The following is an 18,550-nucleotide window of genomic DNA, read 5'->3' on the forward strand; positions in this document are numbered from 1 at the left end:
CACTAAACCGATCAAAGCACGGGAGAGACGTCTTCCTCCGTCGGTTTTTGAGCTAAAAGAGTTTGATTTGCTTGAGCTTCAGCCCTTCTTTACACACACATTCACAACAGAAAGAAAAGAAATCAATCTTCTGCAGAAGAGAGAGTGGAAGCAGTAAGAGCAGCTCTCGCTCTCCTCTGCTCAGAAACACGTGTTAGTTCTGTCTGAGACTCAGATTCGGTCTGGGGTCCCGTGTCTGTCCTGTGACAGAAGCACCTCACAGATGAAGTGGTGTGCACTTGTTTAATGTACGGATGATCAGTCATAAACTCACAGTTAACACTCAAACTCAAGAGTGTAATTATTTGGCCGGAACATACTGACACGACTCTACTCATATTTTGTACAGTTTTAATCAGCATAAATTAAAGGCAGTGCAAAAGCACTGTACACTACTCTTCACAAGTTTAGGGTCAGTAAGATAACGTTCTTTTTTTTGCAGGAAATTAATACTTTTATTCAGAAACAACACATTAAATTGATCAAAAGTGACTGTAAAGGCATTTCTAATGTTACAAAAGATATCTATTTCAACTAAAACTTTCTATTCATCTGTGAATCCTGGAAAATAAAACTGGTATCAGTTTCCACACAAATATTGTGTTCAACATTGATAATAATCAGAAATGTTTCTTGAGCAGCAAATCATCATATTAGAATGATTTCTGAAGATCATGTGACACTGAAGACTGGAGTAATGATGCTGAAAATACAGCTGCGCATCACAGAAATAAATTACACTTTAACAGATATTCACAGAGAAAACAGCTGTTTTAGACTGTAATAATATTTCACTGTTTTACTGTGAAAAATCTTATTAACCCCAAACCTTTGAAAAGTAGTGTATAAATATTTAAATAATACATTATTTTTTTTCACATTTTGGAACTAAGTAATCTACTGTTTGGACAAGAGTAATGAGATCGAGGTGCATAAAAGTAATAAAACCATGTCATAAAGAGCGTTGGTTAATAAATCATCTCCGTTCAGCTCCTTCACTTCTCTCTCTAATGAATCCCGTCTCTCTCACTCTTCAGCTCTGTCTTTCATCTCCACAGCTATGATGACTTATGAATGGATCTGAACACCAAACTAAGTGGAAATCATATCACATGCAGAGGAAATACAGTAGCAACACAATCACAGTATCATGAGAGTCCCGCAGAGCAGAGGAGAAACAGTCGTTTACTCACACACAAGATTCTCTTCGTTCTGTAGGACACTTCAGCAGCTCTCTGTCATGCAACGAAAATGAAAGTCAAACTCCAAAGATGAAAAAAGCTTCATTTGTGACAACAGTCTGAATGAAGGGGGGTGAATGATTTGTTTTGGGTGAACCGCGCACTGAAACTAAAAACACTGTCCTGTAAGTCTCTTCTGCAGCGTTATGTCCTGATCCTCCAGCTTCAGAGTCAACACCAGACACTGCACACGTGAACTCTCTGAGAGCCTTTATGTGCATCACTGAGAGCGGTTCTGTCGAAACAGTAGTCATCCTCGTGTGTGTGTGTGTGTGTGTGTGTGTGTGTGTGTGTGTGTGTGTGTGTGTGTGTGTGTGTGTGTGTGTGTGTGTGTGTGTGTGTGTGTGTGTGTGTGTGTGTGTGTGTGTGTGTGTGTGTGTGTGTGTGTGTGTGTGTGTGTGTGTGTGTGCGTGTGTGTGTGTGCGTGTGTGTGTGTGCGTGCGTGCGCGTGCGTGCGTGTGTGTGTGTGTGCGTGCCTGCGTGTGTGTGTGCGTGCGTGCTTTGTTTGGTTGTTTGTTGGGTGAGTGAGTGAGTGAGTGAGTGAGTGAGTGTGTGTGTGTGTGTGTGTGTGTGTGTGCATCAGTGTTGGGCTCGATACTCACAAAATATAATCTATTACTCATTACTAGTTACTCCTTTCAAAAGTAATATTCTTATTATTCCCTGGCATCAGTAATGAGTTACACTACTACTTACATCACTTTTCTTTCACGCCCCACAGAAGCTGCATTTCTTCTCCATAACAACGGCTTCATTATTTGACCAAATCCAGACCGGATCACAGTCAGCAGTGATTACAAACACTCAGTGGGAACTAAGTAACGAGCTGTTTCAAGGACAGTAACTGTACTGTTATTACTGAACTCTTTTCAGTAATTAGTCACTAGTTTCTGCAAAAAGTAATATTATTACTGCAACAACACTGGTGTGCATGTGATAAACTGAAGGACTTCTCTCAGAAGGCCTGTTTCACAGTGTGTCCTCGGCGTGTTTGGTGGGCTAGGGTGTATGACAGTGTGCTAGGGTGTATAACAGTGTGCTAGGGTGTATGACAGTGGGCTAGGGTGTATAACAGTGGGCTAGGGTGTATGACAGTGCTAGGGTGTATGACAGTGTGCTAGGGTGTATGACAGTGGGCTAGGGTGTATGACAGTGTGCTAGGAGTGTGCTAGGGTGTATAACAGTGTGCTAGGGTGTATAACAGTGTGCTAGGGTGTACGACAGTGTGCTAGGGTGTATAGTAGTGTGCAAGGGTGTATGACAGTGTGCTAGGGTGTATAACAGTGTGCTAGGGTGTATGACAGTGTGCTAGGGTGTATGACAATGGGCTAGGGTGTATGACAGTGTGCTAGGGTGTATGACAGTGTGCTAGGGTGTATGACAGTGTGCTAGGGTGTATGACAGTGTGCTAGGGTGTATGACAGTGTGCTAGGGTGTACGACAGTGTGCTAGGGTGTATAACAATGTGCTAGGGTGTACGACAGTGTGCTAGGGTGTACGACAGTGTGCTAGGGTGTACGACAGTGTGCTAGGGTGTACGACAGTGTGCTAGGGTGTATGACAGTGTGCTAGGGTGTATGACAGTGTGCTAGGGTGTATGACAGTGTGCTAGGGTGTATGGTAGTGGGCTAGGGTGTATAGTAGTGTGCTAGGGTGTATGACAGTGTGCTAGGGTGTATAACAGTGTGCTAGGGTGTAAAGTAGTGTGCTAGGGTGTATGACAGTGTGCTAGGGTGTATGACAGTGTGCTAGGGGTGTATGACAGTTGTGCTAGGGTGTATGACAGTGTGCTAGGGTGTATGACAGTGTGCTAGGGTGTATGACAGTGGGCTAGGGTGTATGACAGTGTGCTAGGGTGTATGACAGTGTGCTAGGGTGTATAACAGTGTGCTAGGGTGTAGTAAAGTAGTGTGATAGGGTGTATAAGTAGTGTGATAGCGTGTAAAGTAGTGTGCTAGGGTGTATAGTAGTGTGCTAGGGTGTATGACAGTGGCCTGTTTCACAGTGTGTCCTCGGCGTGTTTAGTGGGCTAGGGTGTATAACAGTGTGCTAGGGTGTATAGTAGTGTGCTAGGGTGTATGACAGTGTGCTAGGGTGTATAACAGTGTGTTAGGGTGTAAAGTAGTGTGCTAGGGTGTATGACAGTGGGCTAGGGTGTATGACAGTGCTAGGGTGTATGACAGTGTGCTAGGGTGTATAACAGTGTGCTAGGGTGTATAACAGTGTGCTAGGGTGTATAGTAGTGTGCTAGGGTGTAAAGTAGTGTGCTAGGGTGTAAAGTAGTGTGCTAGGGTGTATAGTAGTGTGCTAGGGTGTATAACAGTGTGCTAGGGTGTAAAGTAGTGTGCTAGGGTGTATAACAGTGTGCTAGGGTGTAAAGTAGTGTGCTAGGGTGTATAGTAGTGTGCTAGGGTGTAAAGTAGTGTGCTAGGATGTAAAGTAGAGTGATAGGTGTATAACAGTGTGTTAGGGTGTAAAGTTGTGTGCTAGGCTGTATGAAAGTGTGCTAGGGTGTATAACAGTGTGCTAGGGTGTATAACAGTGTGCTAGAGTGTAAAGTAGTGTGCTAGGGTGTATAGTAGAGTGATAGGTGTATAACAGTGTGCTAGGGTGTATAACAGTGTGCTAGGGTGTATAACAGTGTGCTAGGGTGTGTGCTAGGGTGTATAACAGTGTGCTAGGGTGTATGACAGTGTGCTAGGGTGTATACTGGCTGTCTGTGTCGCGTGTGAGTAGTCGCTAGCGTGCGCTACAGGCCTGCTCTGCTAGCTCTGCGGCTGTGGGATGATGCTGGAGCAGTCGGTCACCAGCAGATCCTCCGCCGTGTTCCCGCTCACGAACACCGCGGGGGCCGACACCATGCTGCAGAGCGTGACGGTGCTGCTCTCGCTGCTGCTGGGGCCGCCGGGGCCCGGCTCGCTCACGGGGGGGTTGTGGGTCCCCATGTGGCCCTGCAGCTGCGTGGGGGTCTTGCAGTGAACGCCGCACAGCTGGCAGACGAGCACGGCCCCGGGGCCCGAGCCGCTCTCCTTCCACTGCTGCCCGTGGTGCTTCTGTGCGTGAACCCGCAGGTACGTCAGTGTGGTGAAACCTGCACATCACCACAAGAACTCGTCATCGATCATTACAGCAGACTGAACATGAGACCACATTTTTATTCAGTTACAGTGATAGCTGTTAACTGTTCTTTAGCATTCATTTGCAATTTGACATTATGTAAAAGTTTTTCTCTTTTCTTGCTTATTTGAACAATGCCTGAGACGTGGTATGACGATGATTTCGTGTGTCTTGTGTCTGTCTGCCTCTGAGAGATAATTTTTTTTTTAATTGTTTTTATCAAAGCGTCTGCAAGATGAATAAATGTCAATTTAAGTGTTTTATCAACAATCCAGTCACAGTTAAACTTAATGATGCACGTGCATGATGGAGCGCAATTATATTAGCTGAAATATGTATTTTAATATATATATTACATTTCTTGTCAGACTTCAAATTGACACTGAGTCTTATTTCTTTTAAGAACATTATATGTAATGAGATAATAATTAGATCTACAGGAAAATAAATGGCATGTTAATATGTGTGCTCCTGCAGAACAGTCCACTTCTGACCAGATGACACTAGTTCTGTGCTTTTGCTTTTTATTACCTATAAATACCTTTTTTTTAACTTAAGTAAACTTTTCCAAACTTTTAGTTATTTGTTATTATTGTTAGCAAATATTAGAGTATTCATGTGGAAATTTCTAATACCACATTAAGAATACTCCATGCCAAACCCTGACCCTAATACATACCAAACCCTAAGAAACCTGAACATTACACCCCTAATATAGATACTTCTTTGTTGTTAATTTGTTTTAACAACTGCATTTTAAATCATAAATCACAAAGAATGCTCCGAGACATCAGAACCAAAGCAATCTGAAAGCGGTGTGTTTAGGCATGTGTGGCTGCACCTGCACAGGTGTGTGCTCTCAGACTCACTGCGGTGGCAGAGGTGGCAGCAGTGATGCTGTGATTGGTTGTGCACCCTCATGTGATCCGTGATGTAGGCCGCAGACAGCAGTTTGCCGCAGATGTGGCACGGAACCTTCTCTTCGTGTCTGATCATGTGAGCGCGCAGACGGTCCCGCGTGGCGAAGCTCGACTCACACGTCTGCACCAAACAACACACGCGTGTGCACGTGTCACGTGAAACATTCTCCACACGAGCACATAAAACAGTGTGACAAACACGGCAACATTAACAGAACCGCTCTGTATTCAGCTCACAGAACTGAGACACTGAGTTCGCTGGAAAAAAGTGTCACAATGAGCACATTTTCAAAAATGAAGAGTTATTTTTATATTCTCCATTAAAAGACCATCAAAATGATGACAAAAATGACCGAGCTACACACGTCTGAAGTCAGCAAATCAGTTCAGAGAAACACTACAGCATGACATCTTTCCCTCCACTTCTCTTCTTAATAATCACTATATATATTTTTGATCTGACCTTTGTTGTTATAAATAAAATATAAGAAATATAATACAGAAACAAATTACAATTACAAATACATTAATTATTAAAATCTCAAAAGCACTTCGAGTGCAGCGAGCGATTCCCTTCATTCTTTTATTGTTATATTAATATTAATGTGACAGACAGCCTGTGTATATTAATACTTACTGTACTGCACAGATCTAATATAATCACACACAATGTTTTTCATCCATCAGTTCCCCAAACTTCACTTCAGAGATTACAGACTGTGTTTGTGTGAATACTGAAATTAATCTGGCCTGCTGTAACTCTGTGTATATATCAGGATTGTGTTTATGCAGGCGCTTCGGAGAAAAGGTTCTCCTCTACTAATACTTGTAGATGTTTAATTACTATTTCAAACACTGGGATCACTAAACGAGGGCGAGAGTTTTGTGAAAACCTCAAATTTGACGAAAAGCTAAATTTTTCACTTTTTTTGCCTGCGGCTGAAATCAGCCTGTGCTCGTTCACACTCATCTTCCCAGCACGGGTCACTTATGACCCTCTCACCTTACAAACACACGAAACTCAAGAAAAGACTTCGGTGTAAACTACACAAACTTCCATACCGGACATTTGAAGGGTCGTTCTGAAGAATGCACCTGTCGGACGTGACTGTTGAGATGATCCGGCCTGTGAGAGCCACACACACACACACACACACACACACGTCAGTCTGATGCTTTAGCAGTGTGTGATCACATTCAGAATTAACACAGTTTCTGTTGGGGAAAGAGCTGTCTTCTCTCCTGTGGCCACAAGAGGGCGCACTGATATTACTAATGCACAATAAAATAACATTATTTTAAATCTGCTGATTATTGTAAACTCAGCGCTGTGAGGTGCTCACCGTGAGAAGGCTTTAGCGCAGTGAGGGCAGACGTAGGGCTTCTCCACTCCTCCCTGGTGCGAGCGCACGTGATGGCTCATACGGTCCTTGCGCTTGAAGCGCTGCTGGCAGACGGGGCAGCAGAAGGGCTTCTCGTCCGAGTGCGAGAGCCGGTGGCGGTTCAGATGATACACGTCCCTGAAGGCTTTGCCGCAGGTCTCGCAGGCGTGGTTCTTGCGCACAGGGTTCTGGTTTACTGGCCTCTGAGTGCTTACCTGCCGCTCAGAACACACACACACACACACACACACACACACACACACACACACACACACACACTCCGCTCAAACACAGGTTTGTTTACACCTCTCCTATACACCCAGTAAACAGATATCTCAGACTGACAGACTAATGCAGGCAGATCCAGAAAACACACACCTGGAGCGGCTCCCCTGTTGCCATGACGACCACAGCTGCCGGAGGCGGGAGGGCGGTGACGGTCTCCATGGCAGCGGGCAGCGTCTGGGGGATGGAGAGGTGCAGCAGAGAGAGCGGCGCGCTCTCTTTGGCCTCGTGGCTCCGCGGCGCCCCCTTCAGGCGGACCCCGGTGTGGACGGACTGATGCCGCCGCAGGTTGTAGCTGTTCTTGAACTGCTTGCTGCAGATGGAGCAGACGTGGGAGGCTCGGGCCGGTCTGCACACCGGCTTCACTGCGGGGGGGGGGGGGGCAACAGCAGAGAGAGAGCTCTGTCATTAACTACAAAACTCTAAGTGAAAATGAGTGAATGTTTAAATGTCAGTTAATGTTCTCAATTTTGTGGATTTTCAAGAATTTTTCAGCTGTTTTTGATTACTGCATTTTAAATGTTATAATCATACAACCTGTACATTCTACACAAACATCCCTTTCAGGAAGAGCCAAGTTCCTCACATGTCTAGGCTTTTCCTGACCGTGCCCTCATTTCTACAGGTACAGCTTTATAAAGACTCCTGACGCGGGTCATAATGGAGCACGGCTGAGGAGTCAGACTGATAATCAGTGCACACCTTCACCTTCAGCAGGTACAGCATCCTCACTGAGAGCTGCAGTGTCCACTGTCGACGGGGGCGGGGCTATGTGCTCGGGGGGCGGGGTCTGAGGAGAGGTCAGCAGCTCTGATTGGAGGCTCCCCTGCACTGGGGTCTGGGAGGGTGTGGTCTGGGAAAGAACAATCACAAAGTGCTTAGTTTGTATTCTTAACTTCAGAAGAACTTCACACACACACACACACCTGGTTCAGTCTCACCTGGAAGAGAAAACTGCTCCAAGCGGCGTCCATGTTGTTCCACTGCGATTAATATTATAATAAACAACAGTCCTGAAGATTAATAACGCACTACTGACATCCTTTAGACGTGTTTATAAACTATTCTCTTGTTTAATGACCGGCTCAGATTAGCAGGCAATAATACACACTATTAAGTGTTCACTTTGCTCCTGTCCAACTTTAACCCGAGACATCACAACAACGTGTTATTTATTCATCTGCAGGAGTTAAAGTGCTGAGAGCAATCGTGTTATTTCTACACTCTTATATCATGCATTATAAAAGGCATTTTAGAAGTTAAAATAACTGTTAGACGTGATGCGCTTGAAAGAGACACAGTTAACGGTCGCTGGGGATAAATCTGTGTTTTATCTCGATCCCCGACAGGCCTCTCGGGTGTTTGTCGAAGCCTCGCTGTAGATTTAAGCGGTGACCCCGGCGAGTGACGCGGGAGCCCGGCCTCAGCCCGCCGCTCCACCTCGGCGCCTCGATTCACTGGATGTCATCTTTCTTTTTTTATCGCGCTCTCTCTCTCTCTCTCTCTCCACCCTCCCTTCCCCGTCTCTTTCTTCCTTTTCTTTTTTAATTCCTCTTTCTTCTGCCCCCTCCTCTCCTCTCCGCGGTGTCCCAGTTGTTCTTAAAGGGATGAGCTCTAGTTCCTCTCCGAGTGCGCCGACAGAAACTGCGGCTGACGTCACGTGACCGAGACGCTCCGCACCGAGGAACTTCATTCAGAGAGAAATATACAGGTGCTGGTCATATAATTAGAATATCATCAAAAAGTGGATTTATTTCACTAATTCCATTCAAAAAGTGAAATTTTTATATAATATTCATTCATTACACACAGACTGATATATTTCAAATGTTTATTTATTTTAATTTTGATGATTATAACTGACAACTTAGAAAAATCCCAAATTCTGTATCTCAGAAAATTAGAATATAACTTAAGACCAATACAAAGAAAGGATTTTTAGAAATCTTGGCCAACTAAAAAGTAATAAAAGTATAAAAATGAAAAGTATGAGCATGTACAGCACTCAATACTTAGTTGGGTTTGCTTTTGAGTGAGGGTTGATGTTGTTGTGGTATTGAGTTTTTAAATGAAAAGTATGATGGCATATCCACACCCTGGGGGCCCGCCTTCCTCTTCACAATACCCCATAGATAGAAGTTTGCTGGCCAATTAAGAACAGGGATACCATGGTCCTTAAACCAGGTACTGGAAGCTTTGGCACTGTGTGCAGGGGCCAAGTCCTGTTGGAAAATGAAATCTCCATAAAGTTGGTCAGCAGCAGGAAGCATGAAGTGCTCTAAAACTTCCTGGTATACGGCTGCGTTGACCTTGGACCTCAAAAACACAGTGGACCAACACCAGCAGATGACATGGCCCCGCAAACCATCACTGACTGTGGAAACTTTACCACTGGACCTCAAGCAACATGGATTGTGTGCCTCTCCTCTCTTCCTCCAGACTCTGGGACCCTGATATCCAAAGGAAATGCAAAATTTACTTTAATCAGAGAACATAACTTTGGACCACTCAGCAGCAGTCCAGTCCTTTTTGTCTTTAGCCCAGGCGAGACGCTTCTGACGCTGTCTGTTGTTCAAGAGTGGGTTGACACAAGGAATGCTCAGCTGAAACCCATGTCTTGCATACGTCTGTGTGTAGTGGTTCTTGAAGCACTGACTCCAGCTGCAGTCCACTCTTTGTGAACCTCCCCCACATTTTTGAATGGGTTTTTGTTTCACAATCCTCTCCAGGGTGCGGTTATCCCTATTGCTTGTACACTTTTTTTTCTATCACATCTTTTCCTTCCCTTCACCTCTCTATTAATGTGCTTGGACACAGAGCTCTGTGAACAGCCAGCCTCTTTTGCAATGACCTTTTGTGTCTTGCCCTCCTTGTGCAAGGTGTCAATGGTCGTCTTTTGGACAACTGTCAAGTCAGCAGTCTTCCCCATGATTGTGTAGCCTACAGAACTAGACTGAGAGACCATTTAAAGGTCCTTTGCAGGTGTTTTGAGTTAATTAGCTGATTAGAGTGTGGCACCAGGTGTCTTCAATATTGAACCTTTTCACAATATTCTAATTTTCTGAGATATTGAATTTGGGATTTTCCTTAGTTTGTCAGTTATAATCATCAAAATTAAAAGAAATAAACATTTGAAATATATCAGTCTGTGTGTAATGAATGAATATAATATACACATTTCACTTTTTTTTAATGGAATTAGTGAAATAAATCAACTTTTTGATGATATTCTAATTATATGACCAGCACCTGTACAACATGTTTGGGAAAGATCCTAATATTCACAGTTTTTTTTTTTTTTTTTTAGAACTTTAGCAAATCCAAAGAGAATGTGTGTATTAATTAATAGTTAACCTGTAAGCACAAATTAATTATGCTCTCGCTACACTAAGCATAGTTTAATTATGGTATTTGTAGTAAATCTGTGCTTATACAAATGGTAATCAATGCACCCAAATTCAGTAACGGTCATTTCATTACAATCAATCGACTACGGAAACCATTAACTCATTATGTCTGAATATTGGCTGCATTATTTTTATTGTTGGTTAAAGATAATGTTTGGGTGTGTGAGTGTATTACAAGATGCGCGTATTAATACAACTTTGCTGAATTGCTAATGAGCAAATATCTGTAGCCTCGCCAATATAATAAAGCCTATTTATTCCAAAATTCATATACAGAGTAAATCCTTGTTAAAAATAAGTTTGAAAAGCTGTCGGGAGCACAGTGCTGCTGTAGTTCCTTTATAGCCTAAGTTTAGCGCTTTTATTTAGGCTTCAAAATTCATAAAAGCTATATTATTTTATGAAGATTATCTTGATGGACAAAACAAGTTTCATGAACCATGGGTGAACACAGAGCTTGTTTTTCTGCAATAATCCAGAAGCCTGTGGAAAAATCCCATTGTCTTCGTGGAGGAAACCAGTGCGATGCTAACATCCGATCCGTGACGTCACCGTTCCCAGATACAGTGACGATCACACGTTTATGAATTCAAAGGAGCTTGAGAATGATTCCAAAGACAACACGAGACCAATCCACGTTAATATCAATTTATTGAAACTGCGTCGCGTTTATTTTTCTTCCAGGTGTTCTCTCCCTTCATACCACAAGCGGTTTGATTTCGGTAACGAATGTGTTTCGAGAATGTCCTCTCAGCAAAACCTCCACTTCAACAAGTCCACTAGACAGTCGACACAGACATACACAGACAGAAACACACCTCCGGAGAGCCTCCTGTACCTCCGTGCATGGACCAGACCAGTTTAACCGGTCTCTGCCATATTAGCTCTGACATTCAGCATTATAACAGGATCAGCATGAAGCAACATCACATGTATCTCTCAGACAGGTCAGTCCTTTCACCGGCCCTCCGGACACTGCGCCACATCCCCACACACTAGAAGATCTGCATGCACTGTGCACTTTAAACCAAGCATGAAGGAGTATGTTACACAGAGAGAGAGAGAGAGAGATCGGAGCTGGTGTTCCTCTGGGATATCTCTGAAGGTGTCTGTGAAGCGTCCCAGCATCAGAGCACAGATTCACAGTATGCACACAAACACAGCTGCTCAGAGCTCATCTTCGGTCAGATCCAGCTCTCCCCGAAAGATCAGCGATCGTAACCCGTTGTAGTTCAATCAAGTCTGTTTCTATATTGTCTGAAGTCTGAGTAAAAGGATGCTCATCCCAGCGAATAAACCTTTAAGGCTTATTTTTTGGTGTGTTTGTGTACAAAAGTGGAATCCAGAGCGCATCCCATTCAGACGACGCACACACACACACAAACCCACCATTGATACTCACGTATTAGTCACCATAACGCACACTAGACCCGAATACTTGACTTCTTTTAGAAACGTTCACATCTTTCGCAAACAGATGCTTGGAGAAATTGAAAAACGTCTTTGTGATGACATCAAACGAACGCTGAGCACTCCATTCCCAAATTCTACAATTAAACGTTAGGTCTATTCTGTTCACATGTTATTTTATCAAAATGTTGATAGTCATAATTACTATAGAAAACTGTGGACACAATGCTTCAACACTTTAGATACTATATATTTATATACACACACAATAAAAGATCCGATTGGTGGGAGACTGACTCTAAGAGTCTCTGGCTGCGTCCGAAATCGCTGCTTCTGAGTACTGTGTCCATTAAAACCAGTATGTTTATATCGTATGACTGTACAGTAACTTCTCACATACTGTTTTCGTCTACTATGTAGTAGGGATATTTGCGATTTCGGATGCAACCACTGATTTGTAAAGGTAGCTGTAAGGCCCGTTCACAATAAGAATGATAATTATAACGATAATAACAGTGATAACATTGTTTTGTCGTCTGGTGTGTTAACTGCTTGAGCTGGTTAAAGCAGGATGGATTCTGATTGAACTGAATGATACAGCTGTGTTGGACTCTTGATTTATCGTTATATTTATCCTCGTTTGCGTTAACGGGCTCAAACGTGACTGGATAATATATGAATACAAATGTATTTACTACATTAATCTCATGCATTGGAGCAACTCTCAAACATACTCATAAAGTCTGACCGGCACAAACATTCTGTTAGTAGTGTCACGTAAACACGTACGAATTCTCCCCGTCGCGCAGCTTCCCTTTAAGACGTCTTCAAGGCAGCGGTGATGTTCCAAGCCAGTTTCTCACCCCTTTTTTTTGTTTGTTTGTTTTCACCAAAACAACGACGAGCAAGGAAAGACCAAAGCGACAGACGAGTACGATGTGCTCTCGCTCCTTACGAGTACGAGAGGTGCGATCCGTTGGAGATGTGCGAGGTGACCGAGGTGCTCCGGCTGAGCACTGCGTCCGCGCCTCCTCCTGCTCCTCCGGACGCGGTTCTGCGCGGCGGCTGAGGGCTGTTCCTCAGGGCCAACAGGCTGGGGCCCCTCACCACCAGCCCTGCTCCGTACACTCCCTGAGGAGCCGGGGGGCCGGAGGAGATGGAGGGAGGCGCGGGAGGAGGCGGAGGAGGGAGCAGAGCCAGGGACTGGGAGGAGGAGCGGGAGGGAAGGTGGTGGTGGGAGAAGAGGTGAGTGTGCGCCGGCGCTCCTCCCCACTCCTTCTCCCGCTCACGTCCTTCTCCTTTCCCGCTCGCGGTACAGCTGAGGAGTGCTCTGGTGATGGTAGTGCTGCGGCAGCTGGTGCCGGCTGTGGTGGGACGCCGAGGACGAGGAGCGGGACGAGTGGTGCAGGGGCCCCAGGCCGTGGGAGGAGGACGAGGAGTCGGCTCTGCTGGGGCCCCTGGACAGCGGCGGCCCCCCGTGGCTCCAGGGGTAGCCCTGCTTGGGATGGGCTTCGGAGGGGATGCCGGTCAGGGCCAGGCTGCTGAAGCCCAGGCGGAGGCTCTCGGAGTCGAAGGCCTCGATCTCGGACGCCTGGCGCTCCAGAAGGGACCGGATGCGCTCCGAGCGCTCGTTCTGCAGGGCCAGCATCTCCTCCTCGATCTGGAGAAAACACAGCCATGGAAACGGCTAATAATCGTGCAGAGTCGGGATTAATTAAAGGGTTAGCTCACCAAAAATTAAAATCAATTCATGTTTTACTCAACCTTCTTTCAGACGAATCCTATCAGAGTTATATTAAACACTGTCCTGGCTCTGTCAAGCTTTATAACGCAGAGATGCAAACAGGTGGGGGGGGGGCATTCCTCAGATCGGGGACATGCTCCACACAGAATTTCTTTTTAAGATATTTTCTTTACATGCTCTTTTGTAGTTACTTATACTATTTTTTTTATTACCCTATATGTTTAAAACCGTAAATATCTCACAACAAAAAAAAAGAGATTTACATCTTGTTGCAACATTTTACAAAAATCCAGACTGGCATGGTCAGAATCCCATGTTATAAAAGATGAAGTGCTATGCAGGCTACTTAAGACGATATTGGCTGATCAGACACCAATGATGATATAATTATGTTATGTAACGTAACGTAATGCAATGTAAAGTTATGTTATGTAAATATGTTTGTCCTCTCTCTCTCTTCACGGTTCCCACATCTCAGACTTCAGATACATCAAATATGACCCTTTTCAGACATAGATTTTAAATTAAAGAGTAAAGAAAATACTATACAAAACTTGTTGAAAAAAAAACAGTTCTTTATTTATCCTTGTAAGACCCCCCCCCCCCACAACAACAACACTTTCTCGTTGAAATCTATTTTGATCTCACAAAGGTGAGGAGTTTGCATCTATATCAGGTGTTTTTAAAACACGTCCCTCACACGGCTCGGTGGGGGTGTATGTTATCCTCCGGATCGACAGTCTCTCGTGAACCCATGTACGACACTCAGCGGAGGTTACACAAAACTTTTCTTACAAAAACGCATTGATTTGCTACAGGAGGCCTTTATTCCCCCCCGGAGCCATGTGAGGCACATTCTAATATGGGGGGACAAAAACACCCATTCACTGCCATTATAAAGCTTGAAAGAGCCAGGACAATTTTCAGTATAACTCTGATTGGATTCGTCTGAAAGAAGACAGTCATATACACCTAGGATGCCTCGAGGGCGAGTAAAACATGGACTAATTTTCATTTTTGGGTGAACTATCCCTTTAAATTGAATCTATCTTCTAAATGCACAGTAGGGCTGCACGATTAATCGAATCTTGTCAGTAAAGCTGGTTCAATAATCAGTATCAGATCTCCATCACGTGCTTTCAGATGGAGGAGCATTTACTACACAGAGCTGTAGTTCACCGACAAGCTGCCCGGAAAAAATCCCAGACGATATAATCGTGTGATAATGACTGTTTGTATAGTTTCTGTAAACTACAGCTCTGTGTAGTAAACGCTGCTCCACCTGAAGACACCACATTTAATAAGGTTTTACTCCAGACACACTTCATAACATCAGTCGAGTGTTTACTGCTGATCACAGAACTGTGCTTCAGTGACGATCGCTGCTTTCACCTAATCGTGATTGAGATTTAATTTGGATTTATGGTGCAGCTCTAATGCACAGATCTTGTTGTGAACGATTACAGAGCAATAACAACTGCTTTGACCTTGTAATGTTTAAGTAAACCAGTTGGGTGAACTATCCCTTTAAATTAAAGATCTTCAGGTGAAAATAACAGACTTCTCCAATTGTTTAGACATCTTAATCTGTATTTCTACAGTTCATCTGCTTGCGTTCATCGGCCTTCACTCTTGAGAGCAACGGCCGCATCTTAAAATCCAATCAACAGCTGATGCACTGAACCAAGTCTCAGCCCTACATTTCAATGTTTTGATAATCCTTCACACTCTGATGTATGAAGAAAAGATTCGTCTCTACTTCTGTTTCATCAGCTTTACATTCAAGTTCATTTAAAAAGTTGTGCAAGTGGCACAAATTCATCACTTGCATAATATCATTGGCAAAAACACAAACCAGACTATGTTAAATATAGTTTAAACATGGTTAGTGCCATCCACAATGTGCTTAGAGCATGAAACCATTAAAAAACTAAGCATTTTCAGACAAGCCTGTTGAGTGTTTCAATACAAAGCAATAGGATTAAAAACATACCAACAAATGACCAAATATAATGGAAATGCACCAATATTAAAATTTCTAGCCTACACCAATTAGCCAATAATTGTTTCATGGCAAAAAAAAAAAATGGGTTTTTTTTTTATTCATTTCAAGCAATGTTTATATCATGGCGAAGATAATTTAAATGTAAGGGAAACATGCCTGAACAATTAACTACCCGATATCAAGCAATATGAATGACAGTTTTCTCGATCGATTTGACACTTTTCTCCGATGCAGTGCACTTGTTCTCAAAACAATTAGCACAGCCATCCAAACACAAAATTATCTTAACCAAAGTTCAACTGTACCGCAAAATGAAGCACTGCAATTTTTTCTAGTAATGCATAAATATTTTCATCAAATCTATAGGTGTGTTCTCTACTGATTATAAAACACATTCAGCTGTAGATGCACAAACATGCTCATGAAAATACATGTTTATTGCAATTCTTCAACAGGGAGTTTTATTTATATATAAATATATTGTGTATATCTAAACGAAATAAAAATCGTTATCCAACACCTGCGATCACCCGTGAGAAAAAAACTAATGGCCCTTTAAACTTATGATCTGTTTGTGCCCCTTTAGCAGCAAGAACTGCAAACAAACCTTTCTGATGACCACAGACCAGTCTCTCACAGCACAGAGGTGGATACATGGATCATCCTGAACTGAACTATTGATCTGGCCTTTCATTCACATCTGGAGGAGAATTCCATCGCATCTGAGTTTTGTGCACATCGTTTTGAGAACATTATTTGCATGATTTGTTATTTGAATGAAATGAATGAAAACGTACGATCTGTTAGGACGATTATAAAGTGTTCCACTCACTGTGTGAACTGTTTGGAGAAACGAGTCAAATCGATTAAGAAAAACTGGTAAAATCTCTAATATCATCTGGAGTAGGAGACCTGACGTGTATATAGCGGGTGAAGTATTGATCACCTCACACTTTTCCTCAGTAAATATGTTTCTAAACGTGCCGTTGACATGAAAAGTTCACCAGATGTCAGTAACAACTCAAGTAATCCTTACATACCAAGATAACAGAACAAATAAGTTCAGAAATTAAGTTCTGTGTAATAAAATGGAATGACACAGGGAAGAACATATTGAACACATGAAGAAAGGGAAATCTGTCAGTAATTAGAAAGCAGTCCTGCCCCTCGTCAGTGGAAATGAATATTAGCTTCAGCCCCAACACCTACAGTACCAGGATGATGAAGATGAAACAAGGCTGGACAACGATCCCAAACACAGCCGAGGAAGCTCTCGATTGATTTCAGAGAAAGAAAATAAAGCTGCTAGAATGACCAGACAATCACCTGACTCGAGTCCAATAGAGAATAAGAACCAAAGGTCAGAGTTCATAGAAGAGAGCCACAGAACCTTCAAGATGTGAAGACTGTTTGTGTGGAAGAACGGGCCGAAATCACACCTGAGCGATGCATGCCACTAGTTTCTCCTACGGCTGTCATCACCAAAGGCTTTTGTACGAAGTATTAAATAAATAGCAGTAGCTCAATACGTTTCCCCTCTCATTCCATTTGTTCAGTTTTCTGTGCATGTATGGATTACTTGGGTTGTTTTCGACATCTGGTGAACTTTTCATGTCAGCAGCACCTTCAGAAACATATTCACTGAGGAAAATGGTGACTGTTCAATTCTTACTTTACCCACCGTATACACCATGCAACCCAGAAAGTAGAGCTGCCGCTCTGAAGCACTAGTTACCCGCTGCTCCAGCAGGGCTCTGCGGATGGACACCCTCTGCTCCAGCTCCTTCACCTCCCTCTCGTGCTGTGTGTCCGTGTGCATCTTGATCTTGCTCTGGTAAGCGTTGAGCAGCTCTAGCTCCTGCTGCAGCTGCATCCTCAGCGCCTGATACTCGGCCTCCTGCGTCTCGTCCAGCCGCAGCTGCACACAACACACACAACACCCGAGCTCAGTGAAGCACAGCGTGACGGACCGTGTGACTGACCGCTCGGCCCTGGTCTTACTCACAGCCTGTGTGGACAGCATGTCGTTGATGGAGTGGTCGTACTGCTCGGCCAGAATGGCCAGCTTCCGGGTCTGTTCATCTTTGAGACGCTTCAGCACGGCCTTGTGGTCCGACTTGGGTGTGTTCTCCAGCAGGTGGTTCCTCAGAGCTTTATACTGACGCGTCTGGATCTTACACGTGTCCTGGAACTGACGCTTAATCTGCAGCTCTTTGGACTACAGGAACAGGGAAGAGCGTGGTGACGAGATTTGACAACACACTGGAGGAGAGCGGAGGCTACCTGCTTCAGAATCACATCTATTTTAACCTAGCGTGTGAAAACCTGTTTCTGTAGATTCAGAACTATTTTCATGTGAGGAGAATTAAAACTTAGTCTTTTTTACCTGACATTTTAGACTTGCAGAGTACAACTGAATCCCTCTTAGATCTGAAGTGACCCCGGAGCACTAAACCAGTCATAAAGGTCAATCTTTTGAAATCGAGATCATCTGAAAGCTGAATAAATAATCTCTCCATTGATGTATGGTTTGTTAGGATCTGACAATATTTGTCTGAGATACAACTATTTGAAAATCTGGAATCTGAGGGAGCAAAAAAATCTAAATATTGAGAAAATCATCTTTAAAGTTGTTCAAATGAAGTCCTTAGCAATGCATATTACTAATCAAAAATTAAGTTTTGATATATTTACGGTAAGAAATTTACTAAATATCTTCATGGAACATGATCTTTACTTAATATCCTAATGATTTTTGTCATAAAAGAGAAATGTATAATTGTGACCCATACAATGTATTGTTGTCTATTGCTACAAATATACCTGTGACACTGATGACTGCTTCTGTGGTAATCATAAGAATTCATAATAAACATGCAAGTGAAATAAAGTAGAGCAGCAGCAGGACCATATGAATGAAAAACAAAACTGAGATGAAGAATTCCAACAAAATATGAAATGAACCAAAGGACAATGATTATAATAAAGAAAATTTATTTC

The 18,550-nt window shown here is 43.3% G+C and overlaps 1 protein-coding gene and 1 pseudogene across 3 annotated transcripts; both read right to left on the bottom strand.

Moving 5' to 3' along the window:
- Positions 1-3,767: 3,767 nt before the first annotated feature.
- LOC109093814 (myc-associated zinc finger protein-like) lies at positions 3,768-8,730 on the bottom strand. 3 transcript variants are annotated; one of them, XM_042734743.1, is made up of 7 exons: positions 7,926-8,730; positions 7,687-7,822; positions 7,078-7,349; positions 6,661-6,914; positions 6,380-6,443; positions 5,267-5,438; positions 3,768-4,371 (listed from the first exon to the last, which is right to left on the bottom strand). In XM_042734743.1, the coding sequence occupies exons 1-7, from the start codon at positions 7,956-7,958 to the stop codon at positions 4,046-4,048; spliced, it is 1,257 nt and encodes a 418-aa protein (XP_042590677.1). In that variant the 5' UTR covers positions 7,959-8,730; the 3' UTR covers positions 3,768-4,045. The 3 variants fall into 3 exon arrangements, with proteins under 3 accessions (XP_042590677.1, XP_042590675.1, XP_042590676.1); XM_042734741.1 differs by having other exon boundaries at positions 7,687-7,837; positions 7,926-8,729; XM_042734742.1 differs by having other exon boundaries at positions 7,693-7,837; positions 7,926-8,728.
- Positions 8,731-11,023: 2,293 nt separating this feature from the next.
- LOC109063501 overlaps positions 11,024-18,550 on the bottom strand; it is a 29,937-nt pseudogene continuing 22,410 nt past the window's right edge.

The sequence above is a fragment of the Cyprinus carpio genome, chromosome B12 (assembly GCF_018340385.1).
Source record: "Cyprinus carpio isolate SPL01 chromosome B12, ASM1834038v1, whole genome shotgun sequence".
Taxonomy (NCBI): Eukaryota; Metazoa; Chordata; class Actinopteri; order Cypriniformes; family Cyprinidae; genus Cyprinus; species Cyprinus carpio.